At 39.6% G+C, this 22960-nt stretch overlaps 1 protein-coding gene across 7 annotated transcripts in view; it reads right to left on the bottom strand.

Moving 5' to 3' along the window:
• Positions 1-22960, bottom strand: part of ABLIM2 (actin binding LIM protein family member 2) — a 141857-nt gene that overhangs the window by 68662 nt on the left and 50235 nt on the right. For all 7 annotated transcript variants that reach the window (XM_075022531.1, XM_075022542.1, XM_075022549.1 and 4 more), the window contains exons 3-6: positions 19693-19876; positions 9924-10039; positions 5940-6066; positions 3823-3916 (exon numbers count right to left, since the gene is read on the bottom strand). In XM_075022531.1, the coding sequence (XP_074878632.1) occupies positions 3823-3916; positions 5940-6066; positions 9924-10039; positions 19693-19876 (521 nt within the window). The remainder of the gene's footprint in view (positions 1-3822; positions 3917-5939; positions 6067-9923; positions 10040-19692; positions 19877-22960) is intronic.

Here is a 22960-nt window from a genome sequence, read left to right as displayed (position 1 = left end):
CTTGTTATTTTAAAATGTGTTTATTTTCTGTGTTGTTGCATGATTTCAGCTATTGCTGTATTAGCAACAAAGCTATAGCATAGGCACTAAAATAAAGACTTTTTTCTCTCTTAAGGTTTTCGGTTGCACTGCATTTTAAGTCAAACTATAAAGTAAACTCCAGCCACCTCTTGCTCCCCATTTAAGATGGTAGGTTTATCAATACATATGGTCAGGGTTAAAACATAGCAATCTCTAGGAGAGGACTGATGTTGCATTAAACGGTGCTCTGTATGCTTCACTAGCAAAGCAAACCTTGCTCATAAAAGCACTGGTGGGCAGGGGTTTTGTAAAAAGAACAGCAAAACTGTTGCCTTTAAAAGCAATAGAAGAATTTATGGTCTCCGTAAATTAGCTGCTCAGCCCCTTTTGTAGCTTTTCCAGTACAAGTTCCCTGGAAGACTGGGGGCAAGCCAAGGTGGATTGGAGAAGAAAGAAACAAGAAAGGAATTATAAACACAGCTATCCTGTGTTTAAGCCCATTTACTACATGGAATGAATCTGGTCCTCAGAAAATGGGCTGAAGGAAGAATTTAAGTAACTAAATCATCATTGGTTTTGGCTGGCAACCTACAAAAACAGATGTATTTTTATAAGTTATCAGTAACTCACACTAGTTGACTCTCCCTTCCTCCTCTGCTGAATAAACATTTAAAACGAACAAGTGCTGGAAAGGGAGACAATATTATAAAATCTGGGCACAGAATAATTGTGGAAGCAGCTGTCCTCCTGACATTATCACAGAAATCAGAGATGGAAAAAATCCTATTAGGTCATATAGTCCCTCCCTTTGTCATTGCAGGACTGTTCCCTAACATAGATTTTCCAGCGCCTTGTCCAATCTTGTTTTAATACTATCTAAGTGATAGCTTCCAGCACCTCCCTTGGGAGATTATTCCTCTGCCTAATAAGTATTGCTGTCAAGATTTTCCCCCACTTTAATAGCAATTTGCCCTATTATTTGTTTATCTCCAGATTATATTCAAGATGGGAAAAAGAAATACTGAAGTTTCAAAAAATGTTTCAGGACTCCAGACAATTCCACAAAAAATACATCCTACAACAAAACCCAGCCATGGCTACTTTTTTCTTTTTCTGTTCTCCTGATCAGGAGATATACAAACATATCAACAAGCTGGCTGGTAACAAACACACCCTGAGTTCGATACCAGACAGACGGAAGAGATCAGCCCCAATTCCAAGCCTTTCGGACAAGTCCATCTGCTGCAGACGAACAACAAATGACTTGACCGCGTTACCTACAGATACAGTCTCTGCGTTCTTTCAAATCTGTTTGCTTAGGTCATGACTTCTAGTCTAGCTTCCTAATGAAATGAGGTGTGCGTGCTACCTCCTCATCTGACTGCTCTCCACAGTCAACACTGAAACTCAACAGCCACTTAAAGCGATCCCTTACAGAAGCCCAAGGGCTCATGGAATCACAGGCTGATCACCATGGAAGGAGCCTCACACTGTGTGTCACCTCTTAACCCAGTAAACAGGCAGTGGAAATGCAAAGAAAGCTCTCGAGATATTTCATGGGGAAACAGAGGGGATGGGAGCAGGTATTTTGGGAGACGCCATGATGAACGGGACCTATTGTGACAGTAGAATGCTAGGATATAGGACATGCACCCATATTGAAGCTTCACTAGTTTTGTTGCACACAAACCAACAAAGTGTTTCATATAATCTTATGGAAAGAAGGTTGTAGACCATAAAGTTTTCAGGTTGTCGTAACAAGCCTCCAGGCATTAAATATCATTGTACGTGTTCAAATGTATTGCCTGCTTCATACTAACTTCATCCTATCTTTCCTATTTGACAGTGACACTATCTGACACCGCTGTGCTTTTACAGATTGTGAAAGTCCTTTCTCCTCGCCTTTTTTTAAAAAAGGTTTCAGAATCTTGCATCAGTATTTTATTCCACAGTTAAATGCCACAGACTTCAATAGAAGTCACTCCCAGCCTGCACCAGTACCAAAGAAAGAAGAGAATCAGTGCTACGGCACTGCCATCAGAGCAACATTGGAGAAGGGGAGAGATGCGGGGCACACATGCACTAACCGAAAACATCACACCTAGAACTACAATGACATACGTAATCAATCATGGTAAAATTCCTACAACAGCTTTAAAGAATTAACTTTTCTCAAGGTTGTTATTGGTCCCTCTATAATAAAAACGAGGAACTCTCCTCCTGTTCAGTATGCTCTCACCAAGCAGTTAGAAGAAACAGATACAGCCACACATGCCCCCAGGACCCACAAATCCAATTCAGTACTGTTACTATGCAAATTTTTTTAACTTTTTTTTTCCTTTTCATCATCCATAGAGACAGTAAGGACCCAGTTCTTAATCACATCACACCACATGCTATTGTTTAACCATATTGCAGGTAAAATATCACCAAATAAAAAGAGTATTTTTGTACAGATATTTCAAGGCAAGAACTAGGACAGAAAAACACAATATTGTGAAGCCAAGAGTCCGTACAGAAACTGAAGCTTCTGTTCTTCTCCCATCTTAGTATTAATCACTCCCTGTAACCTGCTATGAGTAAGTGCACCCCAAATTTGCTATAGCTTTGACCATGACACTCTTGTCTCTACATTCACCTCTCCTTTATCACATCAAATGTAAGTTTATTAGCTTCATCTTCAAGGCCCACCCCCTCTTACTACCTTTCATTCAGTGTCAAAGGCTGACATCTCTGAAAACACGTAGCAGCTTCCACTGGTCACCTCTTATATTTTTGAAGGTTTTTTTAATGTTTTCTTCTGCTTTGTTTCTCCCACTTGAGAGAGCTGCCTGTAAAAAGTGAGTAAGCTGTCTTTATACTCTTTCAAATCCCTTGTTAGAAGTCTGTTTTCTGAGTTGTCTGTAAAAACATTTGACAATGGAAAAGCCTCCCATGCCTAACCCTAACACCATATCACACCACCTAGTAGGGACTTATGTTTCCTTCCACTTGCTTCTCAGTTCTTACCTAGCTATAATTGTCCACCATCGGGGTAGTTAAGTCTTTGTACGACTCCAAGCAGATCTTTCTCTTGTGGAAGTCCTTTGGGACTTCTCCAGGCTTTCTTAAGTGATGAAGAGAAAGGAGTGAACTGAGCAACCTGGGGGACCTCTTCCTAACTCCAGTACTGCTAAGGCTTCACAAGATACAGTGAAAGGGCAGAAGGGAAAAGTCAATAATTGATGACATTGATGGGATAACAATACACTTAGATGCAATGATAAATTCTATTCACGTCAAAGGAATATATTCATTTCCGACCCTGGCTCAGCTATGTGGAAATCTCTTTGCGTAAAGCATAAACATGCACCTACACTAAACAACCTCCTTGCTTTTTAGAACAACAAACTCAAAAAAATCCCTGCAACACAGCTCCTTTCTGGGTGCAAAAATACATTTTAAATTATTGATTTTAGTTTTTCAACAGCTTCATCCTAACTCTGAGGAACATAAAACAGAATCAAAAGGTTGAAATTACAAAGGAATTTAGTGTAAGTATTAAAATGTGCCCAATAACCCATTCACTTATTACTTCTGCTACCTGAACATTCTCCAGTACCACCAATACCCATTTAGGGAATATGTGTATTATCAAATCATTAACAGAAGAAACAAGAATTATAGAAAAAGTTCCTAGCATTTCATATAAGTAACATTAAACTGTTGCATTAACACTCAGTTGTGAGCGTATGACTACACCCAAAAGAACAAGTCTCTTTGTACACTTTGAGATGTGTTTGAATGACAGGTTCTCCTTACCTCGAGCACTCTTCCCGTGATATACTTCTCACAATTGTCACATCTGATACCAAACTTTGCATGATAGTCCATTTCGCAGTATGGAACACCATCTCTACGGAAGAACAACAGGCCATACAGAGACTGCTTTACGTAGGTTTACAGGCTTACTGGGAGATTATAAAGCTAAAATTTGTTAATGTTTCAACACATCATAGGCTGTTTATGGATTTCCCACCTCCCAAATACTTGTATTTATTCATTTTGTAAAGAATTGAACAGTTAATGAACTATTCTGGCCCTCCCAAGTCTACCATGATCCCACTTTCCGCTTCGTCGCTGAATTCAGCCATCGCCTCTCCCCTTGTCACAACACTCAGTCTCGGAGACCCTCACGCCACTTGTTTTGATAGTGTTACGCATTAACTTCTTCCACGTGTATCCCCCTCTTTGGAAAAAATAGTTACTTCTACGTATTATTCTTTCCTTCTTTACTTATCATCTAATATATATATATCATCTAATCTTTTAGCTTAGACTGGACAGAGTAATTTCTAAACTGAGTATCTTGACTATAAACCAAGTTTTGATTAACATTTAAGTCTACTGACATTCTTGACTTGACTTGCTTAAAGACAGTCATGAATTAACCATCTTGGGAGCCTGTTCCATGGAAGCCAGTAATGACTACGAGAATTCAACCTGAGCAGCAGAAGAGATCTTGCAGTACGTTCATGCATGACGTGAACAGTTATTTCACCACCACAAGCAATTTATGATAATGTACAATTTAAAAACATGAAGAATAAAAACATGAGTCTTAGCTTTTATTCTAAAGAGTCAGAACCAGAACACTTGGCTATTGCTCTGAAATGAACCTATTTGTTAATTTTACATTTGGATCACAATTTTACCAAGTTCTACACTTAGACTATTAAACTGATGAATGAAAACAAATTGCTCTAGAATAAACTGGAGACTCTTCTCCTATTTCAAAGTGCAAGTTAAACATAGTTAACTATGTTTAGTGTGTTATGCTAAAACAGCCCATGATCAGACAGATTTATTAGCAGAGGCATGATTTTATTGGACATTTCCCTGGAGAAACATAAAAATTAATTTTATAGCATACAAGTTGGATTGCTTAGAGACTAACCTATAAGTTATCACAATAATTGATGGAATTAATTGAAGCGAGGATCTTTCTTCTCTTGAGTTATTTTGCTTGGCATTTAGCTTTTTTAAAAGAGGATTTCACAATAACTATATCTTTACAATTTATGTGGATTTTTATTATTAAATAACAAGCAAAAAAAGCACTGTACCAAAATACAGCAGCTTGAGATAATGCAAAACCTTATTTAAGAACACCCTTTTATTAAATATTGTTTCTCCAGAGCAAGCTGTGAAATTAAATGTTATACTTGTTATTAATCTAAATCCAAAGAATTGTTGAAAGTCAGTGGGACACTGGCTCTGAAACTCCATCACCTCTGGGCACTGGTGAAAGAGTTACTTAGCTGTTTAGGAAAATTTCATCATATCAACACACTTCTCTGAAGCAGAAATTAATCCCAAGTGCTTTGGCCAGTGAAAGCCCTGTATCTCACTGGACTGATGAGAGTGTTGACATGGCACTCGGTCTGCATGTGTGCTTTGTGCTGCCTCTCATAGCTGTCATCACATTCAGTCCAAATCTGACAGCATGACGGTCTGGAGCAGTGCAAAAGCATAATATGTACCTCCTTAATGAACTTTTCGAGAATATTTTTGCTTATGTGAAACACATGGAAAGGATATTATCTGCTTGTTCACATTACAGCATCACATCATAGAGCAAAGTCAAACACAGATAACTAAAGGCGTATTTATGGGGCTTTGAAGCATACTCCACCCATTGCCTTTCTATAACATAGCTGCTCTGTGAAGCCCCATTCCAGGTAAATGGGCTAATTTGACTTCTACTTTTCTTCACTGAATTTATTCTGCTTTTAATACTATTTAGATAATAATCTCTCATCGTTTATATATCTCCAAAGATACATGAACAAAACCTAAAGGATATGCAATGCTAAATTAATTATTAGGTATTAAAAGAATGCTGAAAATGAGTGAAAATGCTCCTCTACTTAACTTACTTGCTGATGTACTCTGCATTCAGTAGCTTGCCGCATGTATTGCACTTAAAACAGCCCAAATGCCAGTGTTTGTCCAAGGCAACCAATGACTGCCCATTTTTTATTTCTGAACCACAGCCCCCACAATCTGCAAGAGAAAAATCCAATATGAGTGAATCACACGCTTTAGATGGTCACGCAACAATACTGGTTACTGCAGTACGAGCATCCATCAGTGCCCTAGTAACAGTTTGTGCAGGCTCGAAAGCTTGCTGCTGGCTGCTCACTGATGGATGTCAAGTGGTGCTGCCCTAATATTGCCCTAACATTGCTAGAAGACATGAGAAAAGACAAACCCTGAAAGACACTTGAAGACGCATTTAGAGATGCCAGAAGAGGAAAAAAACCACAACAATGTCTTGCATGGAAGAGAAAGATAGACAAAAGCATTAAAAAAGATTTATCTAGTTATTAAGAAAGTACTCCAAACATAGGTTCTCATTAAAAGATTTAAACAGTCCTCTTAAAAACTTTCTGATTTAAGATTCTATTTAGTTGGTTACGTGACCCTAATGAGACACTCTGTTAGTCCAATTGTAAATGTTTCATTTCTGAGCGCAACAACAATAAAGGATAGTTCTTACTTTCCTTCAGTGGATTTGGAAGGGATTAAGGGAGTAATAATATGTCTCCCTAATGTCACCCTGTAGAGCACCAATATGTGGAAATAAGCCCAGCACAAAAACGTGTGCACCACAGATCAGAACATTTGAGTTTTGCTAATAAAAGAGAACATTTGGGTGTGTGCCTGGATTTAGTCCCACAAGAGAATAAATACTGCGGTATTCTGCAGTATCTATTCTTTAACTGCAATCAGAGATTTGTTTGTGATCTCCCCTGGGTTCATCTGGTAATCTAACTTAATCTCACTGGTTGAGGGTTTATTTCACAAACTTAATACAACACTGTGTGCTCAGATGTCATTCACCTTTCATCTGGTTTAAGCTTGGGTAGGCAGAAACGCAGCATTTTGTGAGCTACTTTTTTATTCCCAACTGCTGTCTTCTCTGTTAAGTTCTGGATAATTAAAAACAAATATTGTGGTTGCTAGGACAACAGTGCCTACTGATGCGACATCCTTGTCTTCCTGTCTTGGATGCAGCATCCTTTGGTGACTCACCTAATTTCAACCAATAACTCTGCAGAACACATCAATTTGCTGCTACATGTTTATATTCTTCTGAGTACTGTTTCAACATCAACACTGCCACAAGAGGTTTTCACAGCTAGCGTTTTATAAATGAAACAGAACAGGTAGGTAGGTATTTATATACTAATAAAAAAATCAAGGACTCTGGCAAAAGGCAAATATTTGACATTCTTCATTTCTTCCAAATGTAACGCATAAAGGAGGTCAAAACCAAAGCGGGAGGATGAAAACAGAAAGACTGGACAGAAGGGACAGTGATGTTGGGAGCTCAGTGAGTCCCAAGACATCTCCTGAAAACATTCTTGAGCTCAAGTCAGAGATAAATAGGCTGACAAATAACATACATAGTACGTATCAGGCAGTTCTGAGCCAGAAGCAAAACCAACCTAACAGTGCATCAACATATTACTTGGTCCTTGACTCAGCTTGCTTGAACTCACATGTTTTTGTGCACTACTGTTCTTTTATAAATTAATTGTTCATTTAAAACATTAAGGTCTTTTCCAAGAAGACTGTTGTTAAAACAAGGAGACATGCCATTTATTGCTTTGTGTAATATGTAGCATAGCTACAGCCAGCCATTCTGGAATTTCAGTTTTCCAGTTCAACCAAGATGTCTCTGACGCTGCTTGTTTATTCCCGAAACACTGGGTCTAGCCTAAGGATTAGGTGCTTGGAAAACAGCTGGTATTACATATTGCTCTTTCACATATCACGTATTAATCTGAATGTTTCCCAAATCCCTTATTATCTTTTTAGGTATTTTGTTAATTTCCCGTGTATTGTCAGGCTCTTAGATATCCTGCAACACATTCATGCATGCACCTCCATGTATTTGTGGCTGCAGTGCTTCCCATTGACCCATCAAAGCTCTATTCCCCCCACCAAGGAGGGATTATACCGTTGTATCCAATTTCTTGAGTCCCATGAGTTCAGCTGGGTGCTGCATGTCACCATGAAATCAGAAGATGCTGGCCTGCACCTGCACTGCAAGACACTGAGGAAATGAAGTAAGGAGGAGTTAAGAAAGGATATAGCCTACACAGGTAAGGATGATATTTATCTGGGATCCTGGCAACGTCATGGCACAATTTACTTGCAGGCCAGATATGGACTTCAGTTTGCCCTTTGAGAAGTCATTGTATCTATCAGCTCACCCCCATCAGTACATCGTTTGAAAAGCAGAGCTGGTTAGTTTCAGGTGAAGATGAGACCAAATTCCTTTAGAAGTCCAGTCTACAGTGTGGCAGATATCATCCAAGTTTGAACCACGACTCTTAACCAATTCCACTGAAACTTATGGAAAGACTTCATCCATTTCTAATGAGATTTAAAGCAGACCTGTATTTGAGGTTTAAATATGTATGTTTGAGATTTTATTTGGAGAAAAGCTAAACTTTTGTTTTCCAAGGTCAGGTTTTGGCACAAGGATATGCTTCCAGTGCTGTTTCCCTTTGAGGCAATTGGTTTGTTGAGGTTTGCAGGTACCTGTGCACTGGGGAGACTCGGTGCAGCAACCTGAGAGAGCTGGGGAAATGCAATGCAAGAAAAACTCTCCATGGGGGGTGTGTGTGTACAGAGAAAGGGAATGTAAGCATATTAAAGGATTCTGTATCACAGATAATCAAATGAACTTGTTCTGTCAGTACTCAACCAGGCAAATAATTTCCATTAAAGTCAAAGCCACTTTTCCCATATGAAAAGGAGACAAACAGATGATAGGCCATTAAAGTATGGATCTGCAAATGCAGCCAGCCAACATAGCTGAGGACAATCTGTCTCTGGAACAAGTGACAAGAGAAAGCACTTAAGAGAGAGGGCCATCCCCTCCCCAAAAGAGAATGGCATTAGCAAGAGAGGAATCAACATAGCGTATCTCACTGCATTCACACAGCAGCCTTTGCTGACAAACTGGAGAAAGAAGATGGTGAAAACTTCTGTAAAAAGACAGATGTGGGCAAAAACAAAGAAAAAAGAAAAAAAAAGGAGAAATCCTTCCCTGAAGTGGGCTGGATTCCTTATATACAAAGGAGACCAATCTATAGGGTCCTTCTTCAACCACGCTGAATCCAGCTCGCTGCGATGTGATAGTCATTAAAAATATTTTTGTCTTTGCTGTTTAAATGAATTGCTGTTGCGGTTTCATTACTAAAAGCAGTGGTTGCTCTTAAAGCATGGCAGCTCCTCCTGAACAAATCAGCAGAGGAACAGAGTTCAGAGCAACAGTGCCATTCTATGATCTGCTGCAAAAAAGGTGGTATGAAAAGACCACATTTCTTCTCTGCAGTGTTTGTATCTTCTGATAGTACATGATAGTACTGAGGTCAAGGCAAAAGTCCCTTTGGTCACATTGCATACATCAACCCTTTCTGTATAGTATTTAGCCGTGCAGACCTGTCACTGATAATTTTCTGAAGCAATACTGGAACTCTCACAAATTATTAAATTTCACATTGGATTTTATTTTAGCTGGAGTTGGACTAAATCCTCAAAAATATTAACATCTATATTTCACCTTTCTCCAAGTAATTTGATTTACTCCAGTTTTAATCAAATGTTGTGAGAGGTTCTGTGTATTGTTAACCCTATAATGGCACCATTTGTGTTTCTTTTTACTGTCAGACTTTCTCAAAAAACTACCAAATACTTTTTCACATGACTACATTGTATTCTTGACACCTTTTATCCAGCATAGTGGTAGAAGTTCCAGTTACACATATTGGTGTAAAATTTTGGTCTTTAAACCTGCTCAGACTAAGAAGTACCAACAGAAAAGAGCAGAAACCCCTACTTACTTCGCAGGTTCTGTACAGGGAAAGAGCCGGTGCTGCTGGAAGGGGGCAGGGAACATTTCTGGCAGATGCACTCCTTCCCGTTAAAAGTTACCCGGTCGCCTGCGGGGAAAGGCAGCCTACAACAGAGGAAACAAAAGCAAACAGGTTACAGTCTCACGCCTTTATCGAAATGAAATATCTTTCCAGAAAGGAACTGATTATTACTCTGGTTTCTGTTTCTCTGCTTGCCCAGTTCTCATTCATGATTTTTCAGTCACTTGGAGGCTAAAGTATCAAAGGGACTTATCAAACAGACAATTGCAAATGCAGATGTTACAGCTACGTAGAAAAAAAATAATAGCTAAAGATACAAAACCACACTGAATGCTCAAGTCCAAATCCTTGTGTATCTAAGAAATGTAGTATCAGCAAGGGCTGATCACTAACAGGATCAGTTACAGAATGAAAATAAAATTGGCGTTACAGGGAGTAAGTACAGGCAAATGAAGCTGCTTTTATGTTGTTAAAATGCTGCATGAGAGTGATGACTTCTGTACATTAAAAAAACAGCATTTGTCCTCCCAACTTTGATCATATCAAGGTCCTTCTCTTAATTTGTATGTTCAGAAAGCAAATGTTGGTGAATTCTCATAGGAGAATATCAATCCCAGTTATAAAATCCAAAGCGTCTACATTACTTGTTTGCTCTACTCAACAACAGCTCTCCTTACATTTAATTAAATCCTTCCTTTTTATCAATGTCCTTAAAACAAAAAGCTTTCCACCATGAGCTTTTTCTGGGCACAGAAACTGCTGAGTTTTTTTCTCTAAGACGACCAGATGGACAAATCACTTCATAATGCAGCAAAGGATGGTGAGGATTTAGAAACACATTTCACTCCACCCAAAGCTCATGTCCAACTAAATCCCAAGAGAGCTATCAAAATATGGTTTAAGTGGGGCACAAACAACACAGGCCTTCTGCCTCATGGTGAAGTCCATCTGATCAGATTATTTCATTAACATTTCATTAAAACTCTGCATTACATTACCTCACAAACGCTATCAAATTCATACCAATTGAGAGGTTGTCTTCACTACAAAAGCTACACAGATACTTCTTGCTAAGCATAAACATTATTTTGTTCCCTAAAGCACCCAAGAGTGGCTTATTCTACATTTGTGTTGCATTTAAATGAAAATTTTTATTACTTAAAAAAAGAACAAAAGCAATGCTGTCCTTTGTTTCTAAATAATGTTACTAACATCTACTTTAAACCAGCTAAATAAGCGTTCAACACTGTCATCCATTTTGGACCACAGGCAATACTTCAAAAATCATGAGGACACACAGAGTTTAAATATTGTTATATTTTTGGATACCTGATAATGAATTCTGATTTTCATCTTTTGTTTTTTCCTTTACTAATGACTTTATACGCCAAATACTTGCTACCTTCTTATTTACCTAAAGTTAAGATAAGGAAAAATATTTTATGGAAATAGCCTTTAAAATTGTCTTGCTCTTTGACACAACTAAATGCTCCATGTGTGATTCTGGTACAAACAGGCCCAACACCATGTTAGTACAGATCCAGGAGTCTTAAATTTCCACCTGTTCAAGAGTGTATTTTCTACCATCAGTTTCACTCAATAACCTGATCAGAAGAAGCCAACACTCTCTCTAGTACAACAGGCAGGAGGTGATGGAGCCCCACTGCTCCAGCGAGCAGCAAGTCTGTCCTGTCTTGCAGCAATCCAGCAGCAGCAAGCTCCCATGTTATGTATATTTAAAAAAAAAAGGGGGGGGGGGTGTTAGGTCATTAGCTGTTATTTGCAACAGATTTTTATACTGCTTAAAGTCACAGAGCCTTCTAATATATGGAATAATAAAAGGGTTTCATGAATATCACAGAACAGTTGAGGTTGGAAAGGACCTCTGGAGGTCATCTGGTCCAACCTAGAAGTTTATTGAAATAAACATACATACATTTGAATAAAAATTAGTAAATCTGATACACTTCTATGTAGATAATAAAAATTAATGACTAATTATCAAAAACTGTCTCAAAAATGGAATGATATAATTCAAATGTTGTCCTAGTACTCTACTGACAATGTGAAAGAAAACATTTAATCGTGTTTTCATTTTAACAAAATATTACAAAATCAAGTCTAGAACTTAGCATTATTGATTGCCCTGGAAAGGCACAAGCCAAGGAATTTCAACTGTTCCAGAACTGAGTCAAGAATTTATAATCGACCTCCTACATGTTTTTAGGAAGACAACTCATCTTGATTTACAGCTATGCATAGACTTATTATGACCACTGGTAATCTGCTTCAAATTAAACCCCTACAAAGATGGCAACCTGCTCCACAGACACAATCACAAAACTGCACTGCCATACAACTACCCCGACATCCTTCATTCTTATGCACAGTTGCATGCCCTGAACAGGATAGTACCATCAAGCACGTTTTGCCATAGTCTTTATGGGGACCAAGACTGGGACTCAGCTAATGATGCAACTGAACTCCCATGAGATGCCTCAGTAAAACAGCAGGCTTTGCACCATTAATAATCCTGGAGATGGTGATGTACTGGAAGCCATGAACGATTCACTACTCTGAAGAATGACCGTGACTACTGAGCATTCTTTATCTAGTATATTAGGATCAGTAGCCAGAGGGAAGGTTAATATTGTTTTTTGACTCAGTGATTTACCTAACAAAAATTCAGCTGAACTTCCAGCTGAACACAGAAGCCCGTCTCAAACAGAGGCACCAAGCACCAAATAAACTAGAAGCAGGAACTGATCACTTTGAGTTGGCTCATCTACTTTAGGCAATTAGACAATTTAAAAGAAAGTAAGTTAAAACTAGAAGAGAAGAATAGGAAAATTGACTTCCTATGGCACAAAGACAGAGCCAGGTAGGTGACATCCCACAAAACATGCCAAAGCTGACAGGCACCACAGCATGCCACAGAGCCTCCTGAGAGGGGAGGGCATGTGGGGGCTTTCCTAGCCCATAAACGTATCTTGGTTTATTTTCTAAGAGTTTAGTAACTAACCACAGTGCCCTTCCATTTGGACAGGACAGGGCAACAATTTCACTTCTCTATTAAGTTTTCCACATCTGCAAGACACCTTGCTCTAAAAAAAATAGATAAATCCTCCTTGGAAGTTATCCGCCCAAAGGTACGTGCAGACATTGCCTTCCCGCATTGGTCTCCTAAACCCGTAATTAAGTCTCAAGAGTTTGCTTCACTATCTTGTTCATTGGGAATCCAGATTTTGTACACAACACATTTGCCAGTATTTCTGTAACATCTGACCTCGCCCTTTCACAAGCAGCCCTGCTCAAGGCGCCGGTACGAGTGAAGGCGCAACAGAAGGTGGTAACAGTCAATTAACAAGGTTTCAGTTTCTGAGCTCTTTAACTTGTGAGCAGGACTATATATAGCATTGTAGGTTAAGAGCAGCATATCTGCCTTCAAATACAATGACATCTTACCACCAGTAACCCACTGAACATTGCTAGGTATGGGTTTTAATTAGCTACTTATCCTTTTAAAAATATTCAGTGTGATTTTCACAGTTGGATAATCTATTTTTAAAATGAGAATTAAGAGCATCTTTAAAGCAGCTCTCTGAAATGACTTGTAGGATTTTAATATATCTTCCATGATTCATTTCCCAATGAATTTTGTTTCATACACCTGCCTACAATATTTGTAAACCCAGAAACGACTGGAGCACACCAACAAAATTATATCATAAAACATCATACTACCATCAGCCTAATCCAGGGTAACTGTGTGCTGACACAGAAAGGTCTGATCTGACTCTGTGGCTGAACAGTCAACTAAATTTGATGTAAGAAAATTAACAGAAGCATATGGTCAGGCCTGTGGGGAGAGCAAAGCTATTCATTTCAGTAGCAGACTGCAGTTACACTGGGTCAAGTGTAATGTCAGACTGTAACTTAAGGACCTAAAGGATCAAATTCTGCTCTAATTTGTACCTGGTACAATCACATCCCTCAGGATGTGCTCCACAGAGACGAATTTGACCCACAGTGTTAAACCTGATGAGACAAAGTGGACATTACTTGCTATCTACTGCCTTCACAAGTATCAACAAGGGCAAACGCTAAGTCCTGCACCCAGGGAAGAATAACCCCATGCACCAGTACAACTCAGGGGTCAACCAGCTGGCAAGCATAACAAGACATGGGGTCCTGGTGGACACCAAGTTGAACATGAGTCAGCAGAGTGTCCCTGTGGCAAAGGCGGCCAACAGCATACTGGGCTGCATTAGTGTAGTCAGCAGGTCCAGGGAAATGGTCTTTCCCTCTGTTCATCATTTGAGAGAGTGCATCTGGAGCAGTGTGTACCACTTTGGGCTCCTCAGGACACCTTTTAGTGGAGGGAGACCAGTGGAGGTGGCTAGGTCCAGAGCTGCAGCACAGAATGCATGAGCAGGGGCTGAAGGAGATGGACTGGTTCAGCCTTAAAACGCTCAGGGGAGATCTTATTGCTGTCTAAAACTACCTGATGACGTGTATATGAAGTTGGAGCCAGGCTCTGGCCAGAGGTACAGAGTGAAAGAACTAGAGGCAGCAGACATCAGCTGGAACATGGGAAATGCCGACTCACTATAAAGAGGAAAGAAAACCCTACCATGACCATGCTCAAATGCCAGAACAGGCTGTCCAGAAAGTCTGTGGGATCTCCATCCTTGGAGATACTTAAAATGTGATGGGACAATGACCTCAGCAACCTGCTCGAACTGGACTTGCCCTGAGCCAGGGGCTGGACCACTGGACCCCCACAGATCCCTTCCATCCTACATGACTCTAGGGCAACAGGTATGCTCCATGCGTAAACCAGAAGAGCAGCATAGCAAGACTCCTTTGTTCAGGAAGCACTATATATTGATCAATGTATTTGGTTTAGAATCAAAATGCCAAGAACAACACTCAGTCTGATTTCAAAACTTTGGCCTCAACATCCAGATGAAGAAGCCTGCATCATGAGATGCTTTAAGAAGTACCCAGTACTGCCTGAGTGGGAATCAAACTCTTTCAAAATTCAGCAGCACTAAAAAAAGCGAGCAATTAAAAAGGTTTAGCATATTCAGAAAGTCTGACATAATTTCTACGTTCCAGAACAAACTGAATTTTAACTTCTTATTTTCAGTATTGTCTTAATTTCTTAAGACTACATACACAAAAGCCCTCAGCTTCTTTCTAGAAACAGCAGTATTGTATGTAGGACTATAAAACTCTTTGTTTAAAAAAAAAAAAAAGTTTTTAGTTTTCTGAATTTTTATATTCAACTGCCTGGCCACAGTGAATTACCTTATTGAAGATAACAGAAATACAAATGGATTGAGAGAAGTTTTAGATCTGGATCTGGCACAAGACCCCTTGAAGAATATGTAACTGCCTTTTAACTCTCCACACATTATTCATCTCTGCATGGCACATACCTTCTGTCAATATGCTCTTTCAAGTCAAAGCTTCCTAAATTCAGACAGAATACTGAACTTAGATATCCAAATTCTGTAAAGCAAACATATACCTGTTTGGTTATTAACCTGGCACATACATGCTAATTTATCCCCCCAGCTAAGTAAGAGTTAAATTGTCCTCTCTTCATCATTTACATGGCACAAAAAGCTATATTTTTCCAACCTTTAATTAAAAAGAATACTGAAATTAAAGGGATAACTATTTTATACATTCCTCCAACTGGGTGAATAAACAACATCCCCAACTTTACCAATTACATTAACACTTAAAACCAAAACCCAGATTTTTTGATACCCTATGCATACACAGCACATCAGTAACACTGAAATCAAATACAGAGTCTACGTATAGTACAGCCTTATGCAGACCATACATCTTATGTATGGATGCTCTGCATAGATGTATTAATACATTTATCTAGCTTATTATCACACTAAGACTTCTCCCGAAAATTCCATTTTCAAAAGTATTATCACAGGTATGATTACCCATTGCTTTTTGAAAGACTCCATTTCCTGCCCCTTCCCATCCTGTGCAAGATTTTAATAAAACTCAGCTTCTGTTGATACAGATAGCCTTACTTTTCTCCCTCTTTCTATTTCACTTTTATAAACATGTGAACCTTTTGGAGAAAATGTCTTTGGCAGCCCTCTGGAGGACACAGCCCCTTCCAATTAATGAAGCTGTAGGACTGCTCACCCACTTCCTGGGAATTCAGAGTAAGCAGTTAATCTGCAACATTTTTCAATCAATATTGTTATTCTTCTGTTCATTCCTAGTTTTAGGCATTATCATCATGAAACACAACAGCAGAAAACCATTTCACTGGACTATAAACAGCGCTTGAAGAAGAGGGGGCCAAACCCTCAATCTTTATGCCATCAGAGCAAACATGCAGTTAAAACTTGAATTTGTTTAGGAGCCAACTGGTCAATGCAAGATAGAGTGAAACAATCACACGGGACAATACATTCTGCTGTACTTTTAGTAGTTTTTCTCTGAATACTAATTCATTTTTCTCACACGTTGACCTGTGGCAGCCCTGGGCAACAGCATCTGAGTCCCAAGGGATGCACGCCCAGGGATGAGTTGGGTCTCTGAGACACAAGCTTTTTCACAGAAGAGGGCAGCAGCTTATGAACATGGTGCAGAGGGCACCAGGGAACACAGCTCTTTTCTGTGCCACTGGGCCACGTGGCATTCAAAAGTAGTAATACCACGAGCTCCAGAAAACGAATGGGCTTGCATTACTAGCTTTTTCCCACTGCCCCAGCTAGCTGTATGCACATTAGATTTTCTCACTGATTTTACCATCTGAAGCAATATACACTTCCCACCAGTTTCTATTCTAATCTTAACTTCTCTGAAAATAAGAAAAAAAGGGAATTGCTACTGTGACTGGTTTACTATTCAACGCAGGAACAGTTTAAAAGCGTTACTTCAAAGCTACAGACATACAGGTTATAAAAGTGCTCATTTGAAGCACTTAATGATCCTGCACGCTCTGGAGACCTGTGTCAGGAGTGCTAAGCGCCTTCGGCTGCCAATGTTTTCCTGCTGAAGTTGGTAAGAGCCTTGCTTGGTTTCCATTAGAGCAGGATCAGCCCCACTGTCAGGCTGTCATCAACTCTCAAGTTCACACCGTTCTGGAAATCAGATTTCTAATAGAGCACCCACACTGAAGTCCAGCTGTAAAAGGCAACATCAGATGCAGTTTGCGTGATCAGCCAACTACCTCCACCTACTTTTGGCCTGTTTTTTAAGGTTTCTGCCCATCTGGAAGAAATGAAAACACAAATGGTACTCCTGACTCCTACCACCAAAGAAAGTGCCAAGGTAGAGTGCTTTATAATCCTGTATGTCAAATCAAATGGCTCTATTTTTTCACCCTTTATTTTTTTTTAAACAAAAGAAAGGGGGTTTTTCTGCTTAAACCACATGGTATTTGCAGTCTACCCACCTTGCTTTTACTGAGGATATCACTCAATAAAATAAATGCTGATGATGTTTAGATAGGACACTCTTTCCCATAAAAAAAACATAAATCATGCGTGGCTTCCAGAGAGTAGGATAATTGAAGCAATCCTGATTTAAAGCAGTTGAGAACCTGGTCCAGTTTTTTTTTTACTATAAACAGATGACAGGATTCTTCTGTTGCTCTGCATCACAAGTCAGTGTTACAACCCCCCTGGGAGACACTAATTGAATCCTGCTAGTCAGCAGGGCATTAATTGGCTCTGATGAAGACAACATGAATTTGTGTGTCCTTCTAAGGAAAGCAACAGAAGCAGATCTGGGTCTTCCTACTGAAGTTTTAGATAGCAGCAATTAGAAACTTCATCAGTGAAATAATTTTACTATTTAGTTATACAGAAAGTTAGGGAACATCTCTGTTGTTTTTTTTTATTATGAAACACTGTTGTATCAGGAACTTAATTTTTAAAAGCTTTAGCATGCCTTCAATACACATAATATTTGTATCACATTCTAGGTAGTATTTCCCTGTATTGCAATTCAGCTCGCCTGAATAGTTAGGTACTTAAGAATAAGTAGTTTAGTCATACAGAAAATTATTCTGAATTTCCAGGGAGACGAGACAAATTATACTGCCAAGCTCCAAACTATCAGTGGAAGGACTTACTAAATACAGCAGGACATTAGCATATCCAACAGCCTGACTGCAACCTAGGTTAGGTACCAAGCTGCTAAGTACAGTAACACACAGGTAAATCATTTATGCCTGAATGATAAACCCTAATGGTGTGGCTGAGGATACAAACACATTTAGCAGGAAAACTGAATCAACCAGTTTTTCTTTTTCTCTTGAAGAAATACCTCACTTTATAGATGGTACTAGTGCTAAGAAGAAAGGTACCAAGAATTAGCTGTGCTTATCTGCAGAAGAGCTGTAATGCTGACAGGCTGCAGGCCAAGAGCATGTACAGCCAGCAGTTCACTCATGAAATCCATAATTACACAATTAAATCATTTTTCCTCCTATTTAAAAAAAAAAAAAAAATTTAGGCTTTTTTGTTACCTTTACTCTTCATGTTTGTCTATAGTATCCAAAAGGAAAAAATCTCCTATTAAATATAGCAAAACTTGAACAGACAGAATTTAATATAATAAATACTTGTCAGTGTCAGAGTCTTCCCCTTAACATGGCTAATTAATTACTCCTGCAATTGATATATTAAATCAAGATCCTGCCATGAACCACGGCTGTTCTGGAATTTGAAGTCCTTCTTCTGCATCAGCACAGGAGGACATCTGAGCTCGGCAGCCCTATGAGCTGGGCAGATTGGGCTGGCAGACGGCCAGAGGCACCAGCACATACAGCATCTACAACGTGGTGCATCAGTGCCCCGTTGTGCTTTCCCTTTGAACGTGGGGTTACTTTTCTTGTAGTGCTACAGGCTCAGGTTTAGCCAGAGAAATTATTACAGCATTTCCATTTGCTCCAAACTGCTGTAACAGTGCATTTCCTGAAGGTTTGGTGGACTTAAAGTCTCTTCCTGAAGTTTTCAACAGATTTATTTGTGTTATTTCCACAGAAGAGGAGTAAGATGGAGGTCAAACAGACATCAATCTGTTTTACTGCAGAGTCTGCAAACATCCCCACCGACACTGGGTCGCAACATTGCACGTACCCACGTGGGAAATGATCTCACTGAACTACACTGGGCGGTAGCGGGGGACAACATTGTGTGCTGTGTCACTTGTCACCTCCATGGCTGCTGGAGATCCTTGGTGACATCCAACACGTACATAAATGTTTGCGAGTCCACGACCCTTCTGTCCTATTTTAAATTAATATTGGAGTTTCTTGGAAGCAGCACTTTGAAACTTCCATTTAAATCTATTAATACAGTATCCACTCAGCTCATCAAAGACTCAGCCACTGGCATTGGAATCCTTTGTAACTTCAGCCAACAAAAGACAAATTAGCAGACACCAGGGAAATAAAGCAACATTTGGGGCAAAAGGCCTGACAGTAGAGGCACTGGCAGTTTCTCAAGCACTTTGAAAACCTCACACATGAGATAGCATAAAACGGAAAAAGCATTTGGGAAAAAAAGAGGCACTATGAATTTACATTTTTTTTTTAATTCTGTTACTCTTTAAGAAGTGGATAATAGAAAACAGAACTATTTTTTTTTCCATCTATAGGCTGTAAGTTTGAATGCCTGGCATTGGTCTTTCAAAATTTAGTTTTTAAATGAGACGCAACTTCATGTAGAAAACATACCTGCAGACAGCACACACAAAACAGTCTGGGTGATAGGTTTTGCCCAGTGCTGAGACCACTTCTCCCTCAATGAATTCATCACAACTGAAGCACCGTGTGCCATAGAGTCTCTGGTAGTCCAAAGTACAGATGTAGTCTCCCTGTCTCACAAAAAATCCTCCTTGAGCCAGGTCACATCCACAAGCTGCAGGAAGAGAAAAGGCAGACTCAGAAGGCTGGAAAAGCAAAGCTTGCTCTCTGAGATGATGCTGATTTTTCACCTGTGATCAGTATGGTTCCTAGTGGAGTATTTAGGCACTTCAATATATGGGCTTATGATCACAGAACAGTTGTGCATCTGAAAAACACTACTTTTATAGCAAATTACATCAGTGATGTATTTTGTACACTAACAGTTTGGATTTATTCCATGTAAAAATATTAACCTCAGTGCAGAGGCTGCTAGTACAGAGTTAAGTCTTTAGGAGTTGAGTTCAGGGCTAGGATATACAACACCCATCACATTTAATAGGTTAAAGGAAATCCATAAAGGATACAAACCTTCAAAATCTAAAGCACCAAAGGATACAAACCTTCAAAATCTAAAGCACCAAAGTTACAAAGAAACATCTCTGACAGATTACAATGTCTGATATTCCTCCTGGACACACAAGTGGTTAAAATACTGCTCCCTCTAAACACAGGGTCTGATGAGCATGGCAACGGCTGTAAACTTCCACAAGTTTACAAGATAATTTTTTTAAATCAGATCTTACATTTACCTGATAAACATCACTCACAAAGCACGAATTGGAGGGATCTCCAGAACCACCTGCTCCTGGCAAAAGTAGAGTTTTTAATCCTATCTGTCGATTTATATTTTTTATGCAAAATCTATAGTAAAGAGTTAAAGTTGATTGACCAAAGGCTTGTGAGACTTTTCAGGGGCTTTCTCCATTGCACCAGGGATGAAGCTAGGCTGGCATTTTGAGAACATACAAGATGGGGAAGGAGAGGTACAACAGTCTGGCTGAAGTCATACAGAAGTAGACAGAGATGCAGAAGATGATCCTCGTCCATATTGACCAGGATCTTTGAAAACAGGCTTGAATTGATTTCTAAGGAGAACTGGAATTCAAAATGGTGATTCCATTGCTGTGCTGACTACTACTTTACTCTAAGTCACAGCATCACAGCTGTTACTACGTACTTCTGCTCCTGGGGACGTGCTTGTAGGGAAGCGCTTCCAGCAGCAAACAGTGCTTAGTCAAACAAGGCTGAACAGGCAACCACAGCAGTGTCACTACTCACATACAGCACACAGAAGACGAGTGGGAATGTTGCTTATCAAATTTGGGTTGCATGTACAAAATGCTGCAGAGCTGCTCAGAGCCTTGGTCCCAAAATAGCAGAGGTACCTAAACGTTTGAAGTTCAAACCTGAGATTTCTGTTTAGGTACCTGAGAGTCCACAGGCACTTCAGTTTTTAAAGTAAAAACTAAAAAGTAAAGTAAAGCCTCCCAGCTCACACCAAAGCCTGTCTGCAATGCCAGAATCAGTCATACTGCATCCAACCTATGCAAAATGAGTCCAGCAGGCATGCTCAAGGCACAAAATAACGCATACTCGCAGCGCAGAAAGCCCAAGCAAGCATTTTGAACATTCATTCAAAACCACACCCAATCACCTGCCCTTTTTTTATCATCTTTCTTCGTAGTTAGAGACCGCAGCACAGGAGGCCTGGGCTCAAGGTCCTCTTTCAACCCTGAGTGGGCCTTCAAACCCTGATCTTTCTGCCTGGAGATGGCCCCAACCACAAAGTGACAGAAAACAACAATCATGGTGAAACTCTACTAGTATATGATTAAGAACTGAAGAACCATGGGTTAATTAACCTTTCTCGTAAGTCAAAATAATTCCAATTATATTGCATTTGTCATAGACAACAACACTGGATTAGGTGATTTATCTCGCAATACATTGTTTACGTGCTTTATTTCACAGGCTTAACACATTCGCTTTAACATTCTTCTTTCTCACCCTCGCTCTAATTTTTATGAAGGACATGCTTTTTGAACACTTTTCAAAAATATGGCATGACTTGCTGAATATTATGAGTTTCTTTCAGTCTATATATTTCACCTAGGTACGTACTGGTGTGACAGAAGCACAAATCAGCTATGGATTTAAGACGATGCTGAACAGCACGCTGAGCTGATACTAATGATGCACTAGAGCAGTTCTAAATTGTATCATACAGGGTTTAAACTTCCAGAGCGGATCACAAGAGAAAAAAGTTAAAGGACGTTATTGGGTTTCTGAAGTGAGCAGGAGGGGTTATGTCCCTATAGAATATTTCTTTATGCCAGCAGCGGCACACCTGACTGCAGTGCAGCTGAACAAAGCCACCAAGAACTGCTCCGAGCTATAGGGCAGGCACTGACCTACACATTTTGGTCTGTGCCATCCACGAGGGACCTGGAGCTGGGCTTCCACAACAAGTGGAGGATGAGGAGTCGATAGTGTGCCCACAAATTACCTGCCGCTGCTCCGTCGTGTACTCTTGCCACTGCTCAGCTGCTAAAATGAGCGGTAAGCACAAGGAAACCAGGAAACCCTGCAGTGAAACTGTTCACACCAAGAGAGACAGAAAAACGAGGTATTTCGACTTCAAAGTGAAAGCTGAGCTTGGCATCTCTAGTTGGGCCCCTTTCTGCATTGCTATCACTTCAGCCTCTCTCTATGCAAAGAGCGGCAGAATTCAGTAAGGAGGAACACAAATTGCTCCATGTTCATTTGAACAGCAGAATGAAGATTAAGACTTGTTTTCTACCCAAGTTACTGTACTTTCCAATTAATATGAACAGCCTGACAGTTGTAACAGGTACGCTGCAAGTGAACCGCATGCGGAAATAACAGGTTCTTCAAGTGGCTTTTGCTACACACCACACTACAGTGACATTCATACAAGAAATGCAAGAAATTAAGTGGATGGTAAGAAGGAAAAACAACTTACCAACATACTTGCTTCACAATACAATGATTTCATTCCTGCAAAGAGCTATTTCAAGATACATGACTTTCTAGATAAAGTGGTGTAAATCTCACCTACCTGTAGCTCTAGAGCAATAAATACGATAGAAAAAAATAACAGGATAGGATTGTAATTAGGTAATTGGCCAAGGGGCAGATGACTGGTTTGTGAAGAAGGGAGAAGCACAGCCCCAAGGAAGGCTATTGCTACAGCTGATTAATGACAAAGGGAAACGCCAATAGGAATAATGTTCTT

This window comes from Buteo buteo, chromosome 1, assembly GCF_964188355.1.
Source record: "Buteo buteo chromosome 1, bButBut1.hap1.1, whole genome shotgun sequence".
In the NCBI taxonomy this organism is placed as follows: domain Eukaryota; kingdom Metazoa; phylum Chordata; class Aves; order Accipitriformes; family Accipitridae; genus Buteo; species Buteo buteo.
The sequence above is the reverse complement of the archived record's forward strand: the minus strand, read 5'-3'. Positions and strand labels throughout refer to the sequence as shown.